The sequence below is a fragment of the Dasypus novemcinctus genome, chromosome 11, assembly GCF_030445035.2.
Source record: "Dasypus novemcinctus isolate mDasNov1 chromosome 11, mDasNov1.1.hap2, whole genome shotgun sequence".
In the NCBI taxonomy this organism is placed as follows: domain Eukaryota; kingdom Metazoa; phylum Chordata; class Mammalia; order Cingulata; family Dasypodidae; genus Dasypus; species Dasypus novemcinctus.
Window position 1 is genome coordinate 34,316,758 of NC_080683.1, and position 19,290 is coordinate 34,336,047.

The window sequence follows — 19,290 nt, forward strand, 5'->3', positions numbered from 1 at the left end:
GAGGAAGAGTGGGATCTGTTTTACTTAAAATGGAGGAGGTAACTTTTGAGGTGGGATTTTAAAGGATGAGAAATTTTTTGAGAAGAAGGATTGGGTGGGGGACAAAGTGATTCTGGAATCCTTGAAGTAGAAGTAAACAATATTTGAGGAGCAAGAAGTTTGTTGTGGAGTGATTAGAAGGTAATGCATGAAGGATAGAGTGGTAAATGAGTTCAGAGAAAATAACATAGGACCTTTTCTGCCATGGCAAAGAGTTTACATTTTATTTTCAGTGTTCTTGACATTGATAATTCTGCCATTTTCATTTCATTTTCTGAAAGTCAGGTGGGCTTGTGAAAAGTTGTTAAACAACATACTAAATATAAAATGTCAACCTATACTCTAAACTTCCCTTGTTCAGAGCATCAAATGAAGACTTCCTTGGATTTTATAATGGCTTTCTGATTTTGTAATCCATTGAAGGGAGTTTGAAAGTTGTTGTATACTGGTAATGATTGTCTGCTATGATCGTTTATGAAAAATATTTTTAATAGAGCTGGATACAGTTTGGCTTGGAAAAAAAATTCAAAATAAAATGGAAAATTGTTTTAAAAAATGTTAAAAGAGAAAGTGACTATGGAAGATAGAAGAGAGGATCCAACCTGTGTATAATAGAGAATCCAAAGACGAGAACAATGGAACAGAATAAATACACAATCGTAATGAAAGATTTTAACTTGCACAAGGGAATGATAAATTGCTCTGGTTGCTTTGTAGAGATTGGCCTGTAGGAGGGCAAGAGAAAAAGTTGACCAATTAAGAATCTCTTGAAATTTCCCGTGAAAGAAATGATGGTAGCTTGGACCATAAGTATAATTGAAGTAATGAGAAGTATCTAATAAGATGAACACAGATTGTTAAATCTGTGATTTATCAAAATGGAGATCATTGGTGACCTTGGCTATAGATGGCTTTATTTTAGCAGTGGAAACAAAAACCTTTTGTAATGGCTCACAGAATAATGGAAGATGAGAAACTAGAAGTATTCATTGTAGACTCTTTGAAGGAGTTTTGCTGTTTAATGAATCAGAAATGGTGTGGTAGCTAGAGGTGGATGTTGAGTGAAATGATTTTTTTTTTTAAGGAAATATCATATGTTTGTAAGACTGATGGGAATGATCCAGTAGAGGGAGAAATTGATCAGGAGAGAGAGGTGATAGTTAAGGTTTAAAATTCATGAAAAGACAAGGAGGGTTAGGATCCATGACACATGGAAGTGTTAGGGATATAGAACAGGGATAGGTCATCCATTGTAACAGAAGAGAAGACTGTGGTGGTAGGGAAGACAGATGAAGATAGGTTATTAGACTTGGTGATAGAAGGTGTGATTAGCTGACATTTTTCTTTTTTCTCAGTGACAGAAGTGAGGAAGTGGATCATTTGAAATTGAATTTGGGAAAGGAGGTATTGATGGTTTGAGAAAAGAGGAGAAAAAAGTCTGAAATAGATGGCTGGAATAAATTTACTAATAAAATTAATGTGATTGGGATGACATACCTTCTTGAATTTCGTGGTTATAAATTAAAAGTGAGATCTGTCAGTACCAATGCTTATTTTTCTTCAGTCCCTTTCAGCTTTAAGTTTTTTTTGGGTGAAAGATGAAAGTTGGCTTTTAGGGTTGTATTTTTGCCAGTATAGATGTTTTAAAGAGGAGAGAATTAGAGGTGTTAAGTACACAGAAAGAGGTAATAGTTTTCGACTGTTCAGTCTGGGTTGGGTATGTGAAGAAGTGAGGATATGATCATGGTTAAAACAACAGAATTTAAGAATTATTGAGGAGATTCTAGAATAAATGAGCTTGTATGCTAGGAGATAGTGGTGAAATAGTGGAATGTTTGATATTGAGATTTTGGAGATGCACAAGAATTAGTGATGGAATGAAGAATCATTTATAAAGCATAGCATTCATTAAGCACAATAAAAATCAGAGGAGATTCATCAATTTTATGCATAGCAGTAAGGAGATTTGCTCAGCTAATAGGTTCTCATCAGATTTTCTAAACAGCTTTTTTTTTTTTTTTTTTTTTAAGGTATTGGGGCCAGGGATTGAACCCTGGACCCTTGTAGGTAGGCAGCTGGTGCTCAACCACTGAGCCACATTGGCTCCCCTTAGTTTTTTTTTGTTTTGTTTTTCCTGTGTTTGCTTGCTTGTTTGTTTTTTCTTTTAGGAGGCTCTGGGGACCAAACCTGGTACCTCCCATGTGGGAAGCAGGTGCTTAACTGCTAAATAGCTTTTCAAATATTAATTAATACATGTATCAGAAAAGTAACTAGCTCTGAAAATTTATTTAAAATGAGAAGCGTATATGTACTTTAAAGCTTTAAGGCTACTTTTTTTTATTACTATTCATTTTAATTAGAATTTCAGTGTTGGAGATATTTTAATATGGAATATAGATTCTGATCCTATTTCTCCATAGTGACTTTTAATCAGTCAATTTTGTATATATTCTTACATGATGAATTTAAAAGGAGAAATATCTTTTTAAAAACAATTAGGTGCTCAGGAAAAGCAAGAGATAAAAAAGAAGAAAGCTGAAAAAGGGGGAGTGCCTAATGTGCATCCACCTGCTGCTTCTACTTCCAAACCTTCTGCAGATCAAATCAGACAAAGTGTCAGACATTCTCTCAAAGACATTCTTATGAAAAGGTAACACATATTATTATATGAGATTGAACAATATGTCCTTAATGTGTTTGAAAAATAATCTAATTGTTCTAATTTTAAGACTTACAGACTCAAATTTGAAGGTGCCAGAGGAAAAGGCAGCAAAAGTTGCCACAAAAATTGAAAAAGAGCTTTTCTCTTTTTTTCGGGACACAGATGCTAAATATAAGAACAAATACAGAAGTTTGATGTTTAATCTGAAAGATCCTAAAAACAATGTAAGTACATTTTGTTCATGTGTATGGATGTTTATGCTTCAAACTTCCCTGAATACACAGGAAATTGTGTATTCTGAAATTGTAGTACAAGGGGATATATTATTTATTCCTTGGGATGTGGCTGTAGAATTGCCTCTTGAGTTAGAAATAGAATTTTAATAAAGTCCTTTGTTAATGACCTGAGTTACCAATTCTGTGTAGTAGTGAGTAGCATTAGAAAATGGGTCTAGTTAAATACATCTTACTGATTTATGTAATTCTCTTTTCTTTACTGCCCTCTTGTTTAATCCAGTTTATTAAAAATTTTGTTCATATATATTCTTAGAAAGTTATCTTAAACCAAAATTCATAACAATATATTATTACCTTTGATTTAAATCTGAAAATGGAGTTCTGCTTAAGAAAATAAATTTTCTTAAGAAATTTAGATTAAAAAAAAAGAAAACTGTTTCAAAACATTTTTACTGGGAAGTGGATGTGGCTCAAATAGTTGAGAGCCCATCTGCCACATGGGTTTGGTTCCCTGTGCCTCCTAAAGAAGATGAGGAGACATAATGAGCCAAGACAATGAGCAGACACAGCAAGTGGACAACTAGCAGACAGATAAGGGAGCCATCTTGGGTTGGGGCAGGGAATGAAAGAAAAACACACAACAAAACCATTTTTACTAAATTGAATACATTTAGCAGTGAAGTAAACACTGATTGAACCCCTAATCTTTTCTAGGATTTCTTGTTTTGTACTTAGTGGAAATCTGAGAGGGGTGTGTGTGTGGGGGGTGGCAGGGGAGTTGCGCGCATGTGCATGAGCATGGGAGAGAGACCACCAAAGGTAGGCCTTTGATTAATACCTGCTCTGATTAGATGATTAGCAAAAGTGATGCCAGGGAACATTTAAAAAATTCAGAGCATGATTGATCTCTTTTGTATGACCATTACCTTGGCCTACCAATTTTTGTTACAGATGACTCTGTGTAATAGTTACAGTATAATTAGATACAAAGCCCTTGCTTATTTGCTTAAGTAATATATGGGTTTTACATAAGTGATATAAATCTGTATATTTGCTTAAGTACATGACAAGGTATTTTCTTGGAGTACAAACTGATTTATGAAAAATCTACATTTTACAATATCTGCTGTCATGGTCCTGGAGGATCAGATAATTCTTGAATTATATAATATGAAAGTTTTCTTTACTAAGTAAATAGACTTATTTAGGGTTTCTTCCTTGCATTTAGATTTTTTTTTGGAGTCCCCTCCAAGTGTATGAGTATTTAAGCATTTTAAATCTTAAATATTTGAAGGGCACTATACTTAGTAAAGTTCTTTTATGTAGTACCTTCCTTTACTATAGATTGGCTATTACGATAATAAGAGTTAGTACAATTTTGGATATGATGGTAGTTTCACTGTATATATGTCTTCATTATAAGTTGATTTTTAATCTGAAATGTATATTTTGTTGTCTAAATGATAAGGTTCTAGAAGACAAGGTGGCATTTATTCTCTTCAGTGGGCAATATATAAAATATCTACCATCTGTAAATAAGATTTCAAAATTACATCTTTATTTATGACAGGTTTCTCTACAGCAGCTTCTTTCTTTTTAAAATCTTTTTCTTCCCTTTCCTTCCCATTTTTAAATTCTTCCAGATATTATTTAAGAAAGTACTGAAAGGAGAGGTAACCCCTGATCATCTTATAAGAATGAGTCCAGAAGAACTAGCTTCTAAAGAATTAGCTGCTTGGAGACAAAGGGAAAACAGACATGTAAGATTATCTATGAATATGTGTTTGTATCAAAATCTGTATTTTTCAGCCACAGGGAAAAAGTTATACAGGGATAATTCAATACAGAGTACACAATAATACAGACTTTCTGTTCTGTACTTCTGTTCACTTATCCTTCATTTCCCTGGTTCTTAATTCTATCTTTTGTTTTTCCTGATTTCTGAAGCTTTTTCTTATTTCCTCCACTTATATAAGTTTATAAGAATTACCTCATGTTTTGATACTATAATTTGTATATCAGAAGGATGGAAAATAGTTACATTTTTTTCCGTAACTGCTCTTTTTTAAGAAGCATAGTTTGATGATATTATGAATATCAGTAATTTATAGAACCAGATTAAGTCAGAATGAAAATTTGTATACATTTATAATTCTTTTATTATTTACAATTTAGAATGCCAAAAGCTCCTAAAAATAAGATGATTTTATAATGTATTTGTTAATAAAAATCTGACCTGAACTGTTGTGTGTGAATATTTATATTCATAGAAATAGTATGTGTTTAATTATGGGGTGCTACCCCAGTGGAGCTAGCCGTATTATATACTATCCAGTATTTTTGTTACATTGGTCTTAGAATGTTAGCTCTTTGTTCTAGAAAATATTGATTAATGAAACTTGAAATTGTAGTTCATATTTAACTCTGTGGTTTTACCCAGTTCTTTTTAAATAATACTTATTTGCATCTTAGGCACTAAATCTCCATGTGGATACTATGCTCAGTCTACTTTGTAATGCAAGAGGCCTTGATTTGATACTTCATACTTATGTACATATTTCTTCACTTCCATTCAGTGTAATTTCTCCTCTTCTAATTTGAAAATAGTATCACCTCCTCTTTTATTTATTTATTTATTCCCCCACCCCCACCCCCCGTTGTCTGTTCTCTGTGTCTATTTGCTGCGTCTTCTTTGTCTGCTTCTGTTGTTGTCAGCGGCCCGGGAATCTGTGTTTCTCTTTGTTGCATCATCTTGTGTGTCAGCTCTCCATGTGTACGGCGCCATCCCTGAGCAGGCTGCACTTTCTTTTGCGCTAGGCGGCTCTCCTTACAGGGTGCACTCCTTGCGCGTGGGGCTCTCCTACGCGGGGTACACCCCTGCATGGGGGGGGCACTCCTTTGTGTGCATCAGCACCACGCATGGGACAGCTCCACACGGGTCAAGGAGGCCCGGGGTTTGAACCGTGGCCCTCCTATGTGGTAGACAGACGCCCTAACCACTGGGCCAAGTCCACTTCCCTACCACCTCCTCTTTTTTATCTCCATACTCCAAATAAGCATTTGCCTGTCTTCTGCTTTGAAACTGGCTCCAAGAATCGTCTACATGGGAGACCAGCTTATATTTTCTTGAAGCCACTTGCCTGATTTATTTCTTTAAAGGATGATTGGCACTTAACAAAGGGAAGATAAATAAGCAGACTTATTTTACCCTTCTTACCCTGTTCCACTCCTAGCTGCCTTTTACTACTTCTTGCCATACCTGCTTAACTTTTATGTTTTGTTGCTGAGCTTGTTCAACTGGGATTTACTACTTCCACTAAGAAGGCTCAGTCAGAAGACAGCTGACACAGGACTGCCTAATTATTTTTGATGTTTGAGTAAGCTTTGCTGTTGTGGGAGATGCTAGAACATCAAGTTAGAATACTTAAGAGCAACGTTTATCTCATTTCTCTGTGGCAGCTGCTAGAGTACTGAATCAGAAAGCCCGCTTTAAATAAAGTATCACGTTTCATCCCTTTGCAAATTACATTGTACTTCAATTGTCTCCTGTAAATGTATGAGCCTTTTCAAGGCTCTGGGGTAAGGGGTCTAAATCTCCTCAGCACTTAAAACAGTATCTGGAAATAAAAGCAGTTAGTTTGTGCTTGTTATATGAGAGACTACCTAAGGATTAAAAAATCATCTGGCAATTCTTTTGTTTTTTGGTAAGATTTATCATTATATAAAGTTGTAGATTTGGAAATACATGTTTTAAGTTGTGAAGTTTTATTTTAAAATATTTACTGTTAGACCATAGAGATGATTGAGAAAGAGCAGAGAGAGGTTGAAAGAAGACCAATCACAAAAATAACTCATAAAGGTGAAATAGAAATTGAGAGTGATGCACCAATGAAAGAACAGGAAGCAGCCATGGAGATTCAGGTAAAGATAATAAAAATGTCATGTTTTATAAATCTTCAAACCAATCATATTTTGTAATGTTCCAAACATATCTTAAAATTATCATTTTTTAAAAATGTTTAAGATAGCCTTTTTTATTGGATTAGTGGTTTTTTGAGAGTGTTTAGAATCTTGTGTCTCTGTGTAACTGTGTAGACTGCTATAACAGACACCTGTTAAACACTTTTTAAAATATACTTCCTAGTAGGTTTAGTAATCAGTAGTGTGCCTATTGGCAGACTATACATGAGAACTGGTGCAGTTTTTCTTATTTTCAAATATTAGTGGGAAAATAATTCAAAATCTTGTTAGAGGCCTTGAAGACTAAGGAATATTTGCGTTTTTGCTCTATTTTATAATATCTAGTACTTTTTTTTGAGAAATAGCAAAAACAACCTATAGTTGTGTAGTTTCATCTGGGAGAAATACCAATGTGAAATAGAGAATGATTTTATGAATTGAAGACAGATTTTATCAGATAAAAATAATTTTTACCCTCACTTTTGTTAGGAACCTACAACCAATAAGTCATTGGAGAAGATAGAAGAATCTGAAAAACAAAAAGAGGAGATCGATTCCATGTCTAAAGATACCACTAGTCAACACAGACAGCACCTTTTTGATCTTAACTGCAAAATTTGCATAGGTAATTGGAAATTTTTCTTCCTAAAATGTTACCTTCATTTTGAAGGGTCATATGACTGGAATTTAACCTTTAGAAGGGACATCAAAAATTGGCAGTTGTGATGATACTGACATTTAGTAGGTCACGGAATAAAGTAGCATTCATATTTTATTATTATATGTAATGTAAGACAAACCAGCAATTATCTTTTCTCTGGTATTCTTTGGTCATTGGTTCAGTAAATATTTATTGAGCTCTTCTTGCCAGGCACTTCGCTGGATGCAAGGAATGTAGAATGAAAATGTTCATTGTTATCCAGGCTTTAATAGAAGCTGTAGTTTACTGGGGATGACAGGCAGGTGATTATTTAAGTTATAGGACTATAGGTTGTCAGAAGTGCGTTTAGAACTAACTAGCCTAGATTGAGATGTTAGGGATTTGAAGGTTGAGAAGTTGTGCCTGCAAAGAGAAGGGGGAAGAAACCATTCTGGATACTGGGAAGGCATGAGCTTGGACTGAATTAAAAAAAGAGGAGAGAAGCACATGATTTGGTTGAAGAGATTTAGAGATGAGATTTTGTAGTGTCATTTACCGTTGTTTTTCAAACTTCAGGTTTTGATTCATTAGTGGGTAGTGAAATCAGTTTAGTAACTAGTGGCCAGCATTCCACAAACGAAACAAAAACAGAAAATATCACTGTGAATTGCACTTACAGTGTTAAGTATCAATTTATGAATCTTTAGTTCTAGTTATTTGTATACAACAACAAAACGAAAAGAAAAATTTAAAAATATAAAAAATACACACATATATACAGACACACGTACACAAATAAAGTGTATACATGTGTAGGTAATAGATAATGATATAAAATATTTCTTAATGTAAGTCATGATAAAAAATGCTAAATATCCCCTTTTATGGGCCGTGTTAAAGAATCTAAGAGCATTAGATAGTGATTGAAAATTTTTTAGCAGGGGAGTGACATGATAAGATTGGAATTTTATGAAGACCCCCCCTCTGACTTTAAGTAGAGTTTATATTGGCAGGAAGTCGGGAGAGGAAGACCGAAGATTAGACAGGATGCCTTTACACTAGTCCAAGTGGAAGAAGATGATAACTAATTAGAGTAGTAGCAGTGGAGCTGGAAATAAGTGGAGGCAGCTTTGAGATAATACAAATTAGGCAGTATTAGACTTGTTGGGGATTGACTGGATTTAGGGTATAAGAATGGGAAAGATGTAAGAAATATGTCAAGGAAGTTTCAATTTATATTCAGCTTATTAGTAAGGATAGAGGATGAGAAGTTTTTGTGAAAGTCAAGATATGTGACTCTTTAACATTTTAAAATTTAATCTGCTTAAGAGATAGCACATACCTTGTTCAGTAATTTGAAAATCCTTCATGTTAATTCATCTGCTGCCCTTCATCATTACAGTAGGGAATACATGAAATGTATTATAAAATAAGTCATTTTCCTGTAACAAAATAATTGGTATCTTCTTAAGGATACTAGAGGGCATGGTGTTTTAAAGATTAAAAATTATTCTTAAAGAAAATTATCCATAGGCGGCGGTCTTGACCCAGTGGTTAGGGCGTCTGTCTACTACATGGGAGGTCCACAGTTCAAACTCAGGCCTCCTTGACCCATGTGGAACTGGCCCATGCGCAGTGCTGACACGCAAGGAGTGCCGTGCCACGCAGGGGTGTCCCCCACGTAGGGGAGCCCCACATGCAAGGAGTGAGCCCTGTAAGGAGAGCCGCCCAGTGCAAAAGAAAGTGCAGCCTGCCCAAGAATGGTGCCACACACACGGAGAGCTGACACAACAAGATGACACGACAAAAAGAAACACAGATTTCCATGCCACTGACAACAACAAAAGCGGACAAAGAAGACACAGCAAATAGACACAGAGAACAGACAACTGGGGTGGGGGGGAAGGGGAGAGAAATAAATAAGTTAATTAAAAAAAAAATTATCCATAATGTTATAATGTCTATGGTGCTAGAGTTTTTAAAGCACATCCATTTAGTTGTTTTTGCCTGGGAAAAATATTAAGTACATTTTATTTCCATTAACTTTAATTGCTTTCGTGGTAATCATGCAGTAAATTTAATGTTAGTATACGAGCACATTTGTATACATGAATACTAGTAATAGACCTATTTTTAGAACATTTGAGTGCTTTTTACCTGAAAAATTGGTTTTATATCCTAAAACCAATGTCATCTTAAAAATTTTCTAATGTCTTTTTTAACCAGTGTAAATAAGTAGCAGTGTGTTGCACCTGTATAATTATGAACTGCTGTGTAGAACACAAAGTAGTATACATATTTGTTTAACTCGGTTATTTTTCAAGTTATTTCTCAAGACTGTTGGACTTTGGCATAGTTAAAAGAAATCATGCATTTATGAGGATATCAAGAAACCTTTTTTGTGTTCTAATTATGATGTTTCCATTTCAGCATTATGAGTTATTAACATCCTCTTTTGCTAGTTTTTCACCTCAATAAGAGAGGAATTATACCATCTCTTCCATAGTTATTCATAAGTATATTTTGCTTTTAGGAGAAAACACTTATAAAATGATTTGAAATGGGAAATTATATGTTATAGGTTGAACCCTGTACAGTATGCCATGAATTCCACTTCAGATAAGTTTTTCTTCCTGTACATAAAAGAGGGCTTGGAGTAAAAGGGACTATGGTAAATTTCTGTTGATTCTTTTTTTTTAAATACATTTTTTATTAGAGCTGTTGTGAACTTACAGAACAATCGTGCACATGTGTTAAATTCCCATACAACACCTCTCCACCAACAACCTGCATTGTGTGTAACGTTTGTTACAGATTATGAGATAATATTATCAGACTGTTACCATTAACTATAGTCTATAACATAATACATTTAGTATATTTTTTCCATACCCCCTGATTATTAACACAGTGCATCTTTGGCATTGATGCAAGAATAGTGCTGTATTGCTGTTAACTGTCATCCATAGGTTGGTTACATAATTGTATTTTTCCCATGCTTCTCCATATTCTTGCCACCTTGCAGTACTGATATACATTTGTTCTAGAACATAGGACATTCTTATATTTGTACTGTTAACCACAATTCTCAGCCTCTGTGAGTTCACTATGTTATTCAGTCCCTAGATTATTCTCTAGCTTTCTTTAAAATGACATTTATATCTCTAGACTACACTTTACAGCCACGGTCCTGTTTATAAACCAGCTGCATTAGTATTACTCACTGTGTGTTAACATCATCTCTTTCCATTTCTACACTTTTACAGTCAAGTTAATTAAAAGTTCTACATACTTTAAACATCAGTACCCCTTCTCAGACCTCCTCTTATCTCCTAATAACCCTCTGGGTTTTAATTCCATTCATTCATTCTTCATATTAAATTTATATTAGACTGCAATATTTGTTCTTTTGTGTCTGGCTTATTTCATTTAGTATAATGTCCTCAAGGTTCATCCATGTTACCATATGAGTCCCAATTTCATTTCTTCCTACAGCAGCACAGCATTCCATCATATGTATAATATCACATTTTGTTTACCCACTTGCCATTTGATAAAAACTTGGGTTGTTTCCATCTTTTGGCAATTGTGAATAGTGCTGCCATTGATGTGCAAATGTCTGTTCACATCACAGTTTTAAATTCTTTTAGATATATTCCTAGTAGAAGTATTATTGGATCATCTGGCAGTTCTACATTTAGCTTCCTGAGAAACCACTAACTGTCTTCCACAGAGGCTGTACCATTTTAAAATCCCACCAGCAGTGAAGGATTGTTCCCATTTCTTCATATCCTTCCCAGAACTTACTGTTTTCCATTTTTTAAATAACAACCATTCTATGTGGTATGAGATGATACCTTATTGTCATTTTGATTTGCATTTCCCAAATAGCTGGTGATATGGAACATTTTTCATGTGCTTTTTGGCCATTTGTATTTCCTCTGGTAAAATATGTTTCTTTTGCCCATTTTTAAATTGGATTGCTTGCTCTTTTATTGTTGAGTTGTAAGATCTCTCTATATAGAATGGAAATCAAACCCTTGTCAGATAAATGGTTTCCAAATAAATATTTTTTTTCCATTGAGTGGACTGCCTTTTCACTTTGTTGATGAAGTCCTATGAATCAAAAGTGTTTTAAGTTTGAAGAGGTCCCATTATCCATGTTTTCTTTCATTATTTGTGCTTTCAGTGTAAGGTTTAAGAATGCACCATCTACCACCAGGTCTTGAAAATGTTTCCCTACATTCTCTTGTAGGAGCTTTATGACTGTAGCTTTTATATTTAGGTCTTTGATCCATTTTGAGTTAATTTTTGTGTAAGGTGTGAGATGGCGGCCCTCTTTCTTTCTTTGGGCTTGGATATCCAGTTCTCCCATCACCATTTGTTGAATTGACAGTTTTGGCCCAGCTGGGTGGGTTTGACAGCCTGATCAAAAATAACTTGACCGTAGATGTGAGGGTCTGTTTCTGAATCATCCATTTTGTTCTATAGGTCTGTGTATCTATCTTTATGCCAGTACCATGCTGTTTTTAGCACTGTACCTGGGTTATATGCTTAAAGTCCAGAAGATACAATCCTCCAACTTTGCTCTTCCTTTTTAAGATGTTTCTGGCTATTTAGGGCCCTTTACCCTTCCAAATAAATTTAATAATTGTGTTTTTCATTCCTTTAAAAAATGCTGATGGAGTTTTTATTGGGATTGCATTGAATCTCTATATCAGTTTGGGGATAATTGACATCTTAATGATGTTTAGTCTCCCAATCCATGACCTGGAATATTCTTCCATTTATTTAGGTCTTTTAAAATTTCTTTTAACAATACATTTGTAGTTTTTGGAATACAAGTGCTTTACACCCTTGGTTAAGTTTATTTCTTAGTGTTTGATCGTTGTAGTCGCTATTGTAAATGGAATTCTTTTCCTGAATTCCTCTTCAGATTGTGAATTATTGTTGTATAGAAACACTACTGATTTTTGTATATTAATCTTTTTTTTTAAAGATTTATTTATTTTTCTCCCTTCCCCTCCCACCCCACCCCAGTTGTCTGTTCTCTGTGTCTGTTGGTTGCGTGTTCTTTGTCTGCTTCTGTTGTTGTCGGCAGCATGGGAATCTGTGGTTCTTTTTGTTGCATCATCTTGTGTCATCTTGTTGTGTCAGCTCTCTGTGTGTGCGGCGCCATTCTTGGGCAGGCTGCGCTTTCTTTCATGCTGGCTGACTCTCTTTATGGGGTGCACTCCTTGTGCGTGGGGCTCCCCTACACGGGGGCACCCCTATGTGGCAGGGCACTCCTTGCACGCATCAGCACTGTGCATGGGCCAGTTCCATATGGGTCAAGGAGGCCTGGGGTTTGAACCACGAGCCTCCCATGTGGTAGACCTACGCCCTAACCACTGGGCCAAGTCCGCTTCCCTGCATATTAATCTTGTATCCTGCCACTGCTGAAGTCATTTATTAGCTCTAGCAGCTTTATTGTAGATTTTTTTGAAACTTTCTAGATATAGGATCATAACTGCAAATAGCCGAAGTATTACTTCTTCCTTTCCAATTTGGATGCCTTTTATTCCTTTTTCTTGCCTGATTGCTCTAATTAGAACCTCTAGCACTATACTAAACAACAGTTTTGACAGTGGACATCCTTGTCTTGTTCCTGAAAGCTTTCAGTCTTTCACCATTGAGGATAGTGTTAGCTATGTGTTTTTCTTATATGGCCTTTATCATGCTGAGAAAGTTCCCTTCAATTCTTTTTTTTTTTTTTTTTTTTGTAGTTTCATTAAGAAAGGATGCTATATTTTGTCAATTTTGTCTGCCTTTTATATGTCAATCAGTAAGATCATGTGATTTTTCTTCTTTGATTTATTAATGTGGTGTATTATAATGATTGATTTTCTTGTCTTGAAGCACCTTTGCATGCTTGGTATATAAACGACTTGATCATGATGAATAATACTTTTTAATATGTTTTTGGATTCAATTAGCAAGTATTTTGTTGAGGATTTTTGTATCTGTATTCATTAGGAAAATGGATCTGTAATGTTCTTTTTTGTAATATCTTTATCTGGCTTTTTAGGTTGATATGGTTTCATCAAATGAGTTTGGTAGCATTCATTCTTGTTCAATGTTTGGAAGAGTAAGATTGGTATTAAATCTCTGAATGCTTGGTAGAACTCACCTGTGGAGCCATCATGTCCTGGGCTTTTCATTTTGGGGAGTTGCTTGATGACTTTTTCAATTTCTTTATTTGTGATTAGTTTTTTGAGTTCTATTTCTTCTAGCATCAGTGTAGGTTGTTCATACATTCCTAGGAATTTTTCTGTTTCATCTACATTGCTTAGTTTGTTGGCATACAGGTTGTTCATTGTATCGTCTTATGATCACTTTTATTTCTGTGGTGTTAGTGGTAATGTCCCCATTTTCATCTTTGATTTTATTTATTTGCATCTTCTCGTCAAGTTTAGCTAAGGGTTTGTCGATTTTTTTTAATCTTCTTGAAGAACCAACTTTTGGTTTTGTTCTCAATTTTTTTTGTTCTCAGTTCATTTATTTCTGCTCTGATCTTTGTTATTTCATTCCTTGTGCTTGCTTTGGAAATAGTTTTCTGTTCTTTTTCTAGTTCCTCCAACTGTGTAGTTAGGTCATTGATTTAGCTCTTTTTTTTTTTTTTAATGTTAAGCATTGAGGGCTATAAATGTCCTTGTCAGCACTGCCCACACTGCATACCATAGGTTCTAATATGTTTTTTTTAAAACATTTATTTATTTTTTGTTTTTTTCTCTCCCCTTTCCGCCTCCCAGTTCTCTGTTCTCTGTGTCTATTTGCTGTGTGTTCTTCTTTGTCCACTTCTGTTGTCAGCGGCACAGGATCTGTATTTCTTTTTTGTTGTTGTTGCTGCGTCATCTTGTGTCAGCTCTCCATGTGTGGTGCCATTCCTGGGCAGGCTGAACTTTCTTTCGCTCTGGGCGGCTCTCCTTACGGGGCAAACTCCTTGCACATGGGGCTCACCTATGCTGGGGACACCCTTGCATGGCACGGCACTCCTTGCGCACATCAGCATTGCATGTGGGCCAGGTCCACACAGGTCAAGGAGTCCCAGGGTTTGAATTGCGGACCTCCCATGTGGTAGACAGACTCCCTAACCACTGGGCCAAGTCCGCTTCCCTCTAATATGTTTTGTTCTTGTTTTCACTTGTCTTGAAATATTTATGGATTTCTATCATAGTTTCTTCTTTGACCCAGTGATTATTTAATTGTATGCTGTTTAATCTCCATATATTTGTGAATTTTCCCTTTTTCCATCTGTTGATTTCCAGCTTTATTCCATTATGATCAGAGAAAGTACTTTGTATAATTTTGATCTTGTTGAATTTATGAGATCTTTGTGACCCAGAATATGGTCTATCTTGGAGAAAGACCCATGAGCACTTGACAAGAATGTATATCTTGCTGATATTGGGGTACAGTGTTCTTCCTGGTGGATTGTCCCTTTTATTAATATATAATGTCTTTGTCTTTAAAAACAGTTTTGCTTTTAAATCTATATCCTCTGATACTGCAGCTTTTTTTTGGTTCCTGCTTGCATGGAATATCTTTTTCTAGACTTCTACTTTCAATCTATTAGTATCTTTGGGTCTAAGGTAAGTTTCTTGTATACAGCATTTAGATGGTTCATATTTTCTTATCCATTCTATCAATCTGTGTCTTTTGATTGGGGAGTTTAATCCATTAACATTCAATGTTATTACTATAAAGGGAATTCTTCACCCATTTTGACCTTTGCATTTTATTTGTCATATTTTCACCACTCTTTTTACACTTTTAGGTATTTACTGATATAATCTACATTTCTAGACTCACTTCCAAGCCTCTCTGTCCTGTTTTTTTCTTTTTAGGCTGTAACATTCCCTTCATTATTTCCTGAAAAGCTATTTTCTTGGTTACTATTCTAAACTCGCCCTCATTTTTGAAAGACAATCTTGCAGATATAAAATTCTTAGCTCGCAGTTTTTCTCTTGCAGTATCTTAAATAACATCATACCACTGCCTTCTTACCTCCATGGTTACTGATGAGAAATCAGCACTTAATTTTATTTTGTGTGATGCATCTCTTTTCTCTTGCCGCTCTCAAAATTCTGTCTTCAGCCTTTGACATTCTGACCAGTAAGTGTAGTGGAGTAGGTCTATTCAGTTTTATTTGTCTGGGAGTATGTTGTGATTCTCGGACATGGTTATCTATGTCCTTCATTAGGGTTGGGAAATTTTCAACCATTATTTCTGCATATATTCCTTCTGCCACTTTTTCCTCCTCTTCTTCTGGAACACGTATTATATGTATATTTGCATGCCTCTTGCTATCACTTATTTCCCTGAGGACACCCTGTTGAGTTTTTCCATTCTTTTTTCTTTTCTATGTTTGCTTTTGGAGGCCATGTAATCAGCTAACTGATCTTTCTGCTGCCTCCTTAAATCTGCTGTTATGTCTCCATTGTACTTTTTGTTGTCAGCTCCCTCGTTTGCGTCCTTGGTTTGTTTTGTTACTTTTTCGCTTGTGTGCTCATTGTTTTGCTCATTGTGTGGGGGGGCGGGGGGGGGTTTGCTTCTTGTCTGCTCGTTTCCTTTAGGAGGCACTGGGAACCAAACCCAGGACTTCCTGTGTAGTCAACAGACACCCAACTTCTTGAGCCATATTTGCTCCCTCCAGTGTTTTTGCTTTTTTTTAATCCCCTCCTTTGTGTCTTTTTGCATGCTGTCTGCTCTCTGTGTCCATTCACTGTGTGTTCTTCTATGTCTGTATTTATTTATTTAATTTCCCCTCCCCCCTTGCAGCTTGTTTGCTGTCTGCTCTCTGTGTTCATTTGCTGTGTGTGCTTCTGTGTTTTTGCTTGTCTCCCTTTTTTGTTGCATCATCTTGCTGACTCTACTCTCTGTGGCACTTGTGGGCTGGCCAGCGCTCTGTGGTGTCTGCAGGCTGGCCAGTGCTCTGTGGCACTTGCAGGTGGCAGTCCGCGGTCTGTGGGTGAGCCTGCCTTCACAAAGAGGCCCCAGGATGCGAACTCAGAGCCTCCCTTATGGTAGATAGGAGCCCAGCTAGTTGAGCCACAGCCGCTTCCCCCTCCAGTGTATTTTTAACTTCATTTATTGTGCCTTTCATTCCCTTAAGATCTGCTGTTTTTCTGTGTATGCTTTTAAATTCTTCTTTATGCTTCCCCAGTGTCTTATTAATATCCTTAATATCTGTAGCCATCTCATTGAACTTATTAAGAAGGTTTGTTTCAACATCTGTTATAAATGAGTTCATTCAACTCCAGTATGTCATCTAAAGGTTTATCTGTTCCTTTGTCTGAGCCATATCTTCCTGTTTCTTGGTGTGGATTGTAGTTATTTGTTGGTTTCTTGGCATCTGGCTTACTAGATGTATTTATTCTGGGTGAAGTTTCTCCTTTAGTTTAGGGCTTTCTTGCCCTTTCTTCCTTGCTGGTTGTATAGTAGGGGCTGAGATTGTAGTTGGCTCTGTAAGCTCTGGAGGCTGATGCTGCCCATATATTGCCCCAGGAACCAATGACGCTTTTCCCACCTTTCTCCTCTGCCTGGGGTAGGGAGGGAGCCACACCTGTATGTAGTAATCCAGGCTGTGCAGGCCAAGATCATTTGTAGTTGCCCGGAGTGACTGATGCAGTTTCATACCCTTTTCTCACCTGCCTGGGCCAGGGAAAGAACTGCAAGTAAGCTGTGTGGGTCCAAACTGACTACAGTTGCCCGGGTATTCTAACATAGCACCAACCCACCTTCTCCTCTGCTAGGAGTGGGAGTGGTCCCTCCTGAGTGCCTAGCATATAAGTCCATGCAGGCTGAAAGCACCTGCAATTACCAAAGAGGCTGGGAAAACACAGTCCTTTCCTTTCCTATTGAGGATGAGGTGGAGCCACAAGCACCCAACAGTCCTGTCTGTGCAGGCTGAGAGTGCTTGCTGTTGCCTGGAGAGATGGAGGAAACAGAGCAGCTCTGCTCCTATCCTATTGGGAAGCAGAGATGGAGTTACAGGTGTCTGACTATTCAGTCTATGTTGGTCAGAAGCACCTGCAGTTATCCAAAGAGGCTGGGGAGCCACTGCCTCCTCCTCTTGTCCTATCGGGGCTGGGGCTAGAACCAAAGGCATCCAGCAGTTCAGTTCATGTAGACCAAAAGTGCATGCCATTGCCCAGAGAGGCTGAGGGGACATGGCTTCCCTCCTTTCCTATCGGGGGTTGGGGTGGAGCTATAGGCCTTTGAGTATCCAATCTGTGTAGGCTGAAAGCACCTGCAGTGTCCAGAGAGGCTGAAGAAATACCAGCTGCTTCATATCCTATCAGGGGGTGGGATGGTGATGTAATTGAAGGTGCTCAAAAAATCTGTGCAGGCCAAAAGCACCTGCAGTTGCCCAGAGAGGCTAAGGTACCACGGCTTCCCTCCTATCCTACTTGGGTTGGGGATGGAGCACCAGGTGTCCTATTATTCAGCCTGTGCCAGCCAGAAGCACCTGCAGTTGCCTGGAGAAGCTTTTGCAGATCTCCCCGGCTTCTTAACTGTCAGAGGTGGGGCTGGACCTTAAGGGTGGAGCTGCAATCCAAAATGGGTGGAAAGAAGCTGTTCCCTACTGTCACTGTGATTTTCAGTCAGCCTTGCTTCACCTCATGTTGGGGTGGAGTTAAAATGGAGGCTACTGGTTTCTTTCTGACTTGGACACATTCAAAGTTTAACTGTTCTTAGAATTATACTTTGGCTTGCTAAATGTCCTAATCAGTAGCTAAAGTCGGTGGCCAACTGTCTCTTCCTCCCCTGTTTTTGGGAATTGGAACGTCTTGTTCCAGCCAGGGAGTAGCTTCCCAGGCAGCTTGCATCGCCAGTGGAGGATGGTCACTGACCTCCATAGCATGATGTGCTCTACATAAGAATCCTCACTATAGGTGGGCATTGTCCTCCTTCTGTACTTTCAAGGATTTTGCCAGATACTCTTCTGGTCTCCTGGGCCCCCCACACAGGTGCTTTAGATAGCTCTGGGTGATTACTAACTGCCCTGTAGGACAAGGTGACTCTTGGAGCTCCTTACTCTGCCACCATCTTACCCCTCTGTCCTAATTCTTAAATACAGATGTAATATATTTCATTTTGAAAGAAGATGATAGTTAAAATTACCCCAAGCAAAATTAAATCGAGGTAACTGAATATCTTTAGAAAGTGAAAATAGATCAAATTATAGTAATTTTAGTTGACAAATTATTTTATTTTTGTGTATTCTGTCTTTAGGTCGGATGGCGCCACCTGTAGATGATCTTTCTCCAAAAAAAGTCAAAGTAGTAGTTGGAGTAGCTCGTAAACATTCAGACAATGAAGCTGAAAGTATAGCAGATGCATTATCTTCAACTTCAAATTTTTTGGGTTCTGAATTCTTTGAAGAAGAGAAACAGGAGTCTCCAAAGTCAACATTTTCTCCTGCTCCACGGTAATTTTAGTGATAATTTCTACACTCTTTATGGGTTTCGTCAATTTTCACTTGGTGGTCTTTATAAGCAGAAGAGTAACATTTCCTGTGAACTTTTCTTTTGAAAAGTAACCATATATCCTATACTTTAAAGTAATTGGGGCAAAAAAATAAGACTTTGTAAGTTAATTTAGAGGGTTGAGTGTTTGGAGACATCTCTTTAAAAACTGTAATTATGTTGATACAAAAAGGCAGGTAATAGTTTATTAAAGAAATTTGTTTGTACTTCTCTGAACCTTAG

The 19,290-nt window shown here is 36.9% G+C and overlaps 1 protein-coding gene across 7 annotated transcripts in view; it reads left to right on the forward strand.

Moving 5' to 3' along the window:
• PHF3 (PHD finger protein 3) overlaps nucleotides 1–19,290 on the forward strand; it is a 95,253-nt gene that overhangs the window by 59,208 nt on the left and 16,755 nt on the right. For all 7 annotated transcript variants that reach the window (XM_058306934.2, XM_058306927.2, XM_058306929.2 and 4 more), the window contains 6 exons: nucleotides 2,539–2,689; nucleotides 2,769–2,925; nucleotides 4,581–4,697; nucleotides 6,727–6,858; nucleotides 7,387–7,522; nucleotides 18,815–19,010. In XM_058306934.2, the coding sequence (XP_058162917.1) occupies nucleotides 2,539–2,689; nucleotides 2,769–2,925; nucleotides 4,581–4,697; nucleotides 6,727–6,858; nucleotides 7,387–7,522; nucleotides 18,815–19,010 (889 nt within the window). The remainder of the gene's footprint in view (nucleotides 1–2,538; nucleotides 2,690–2,768; nucleotides 2,926–4,580; nucleotides 4,698–6,726; nucleotides 6,859–7,386; nucleotides 7,523–18,814; nucleotides 19,011–19,290) is intronic.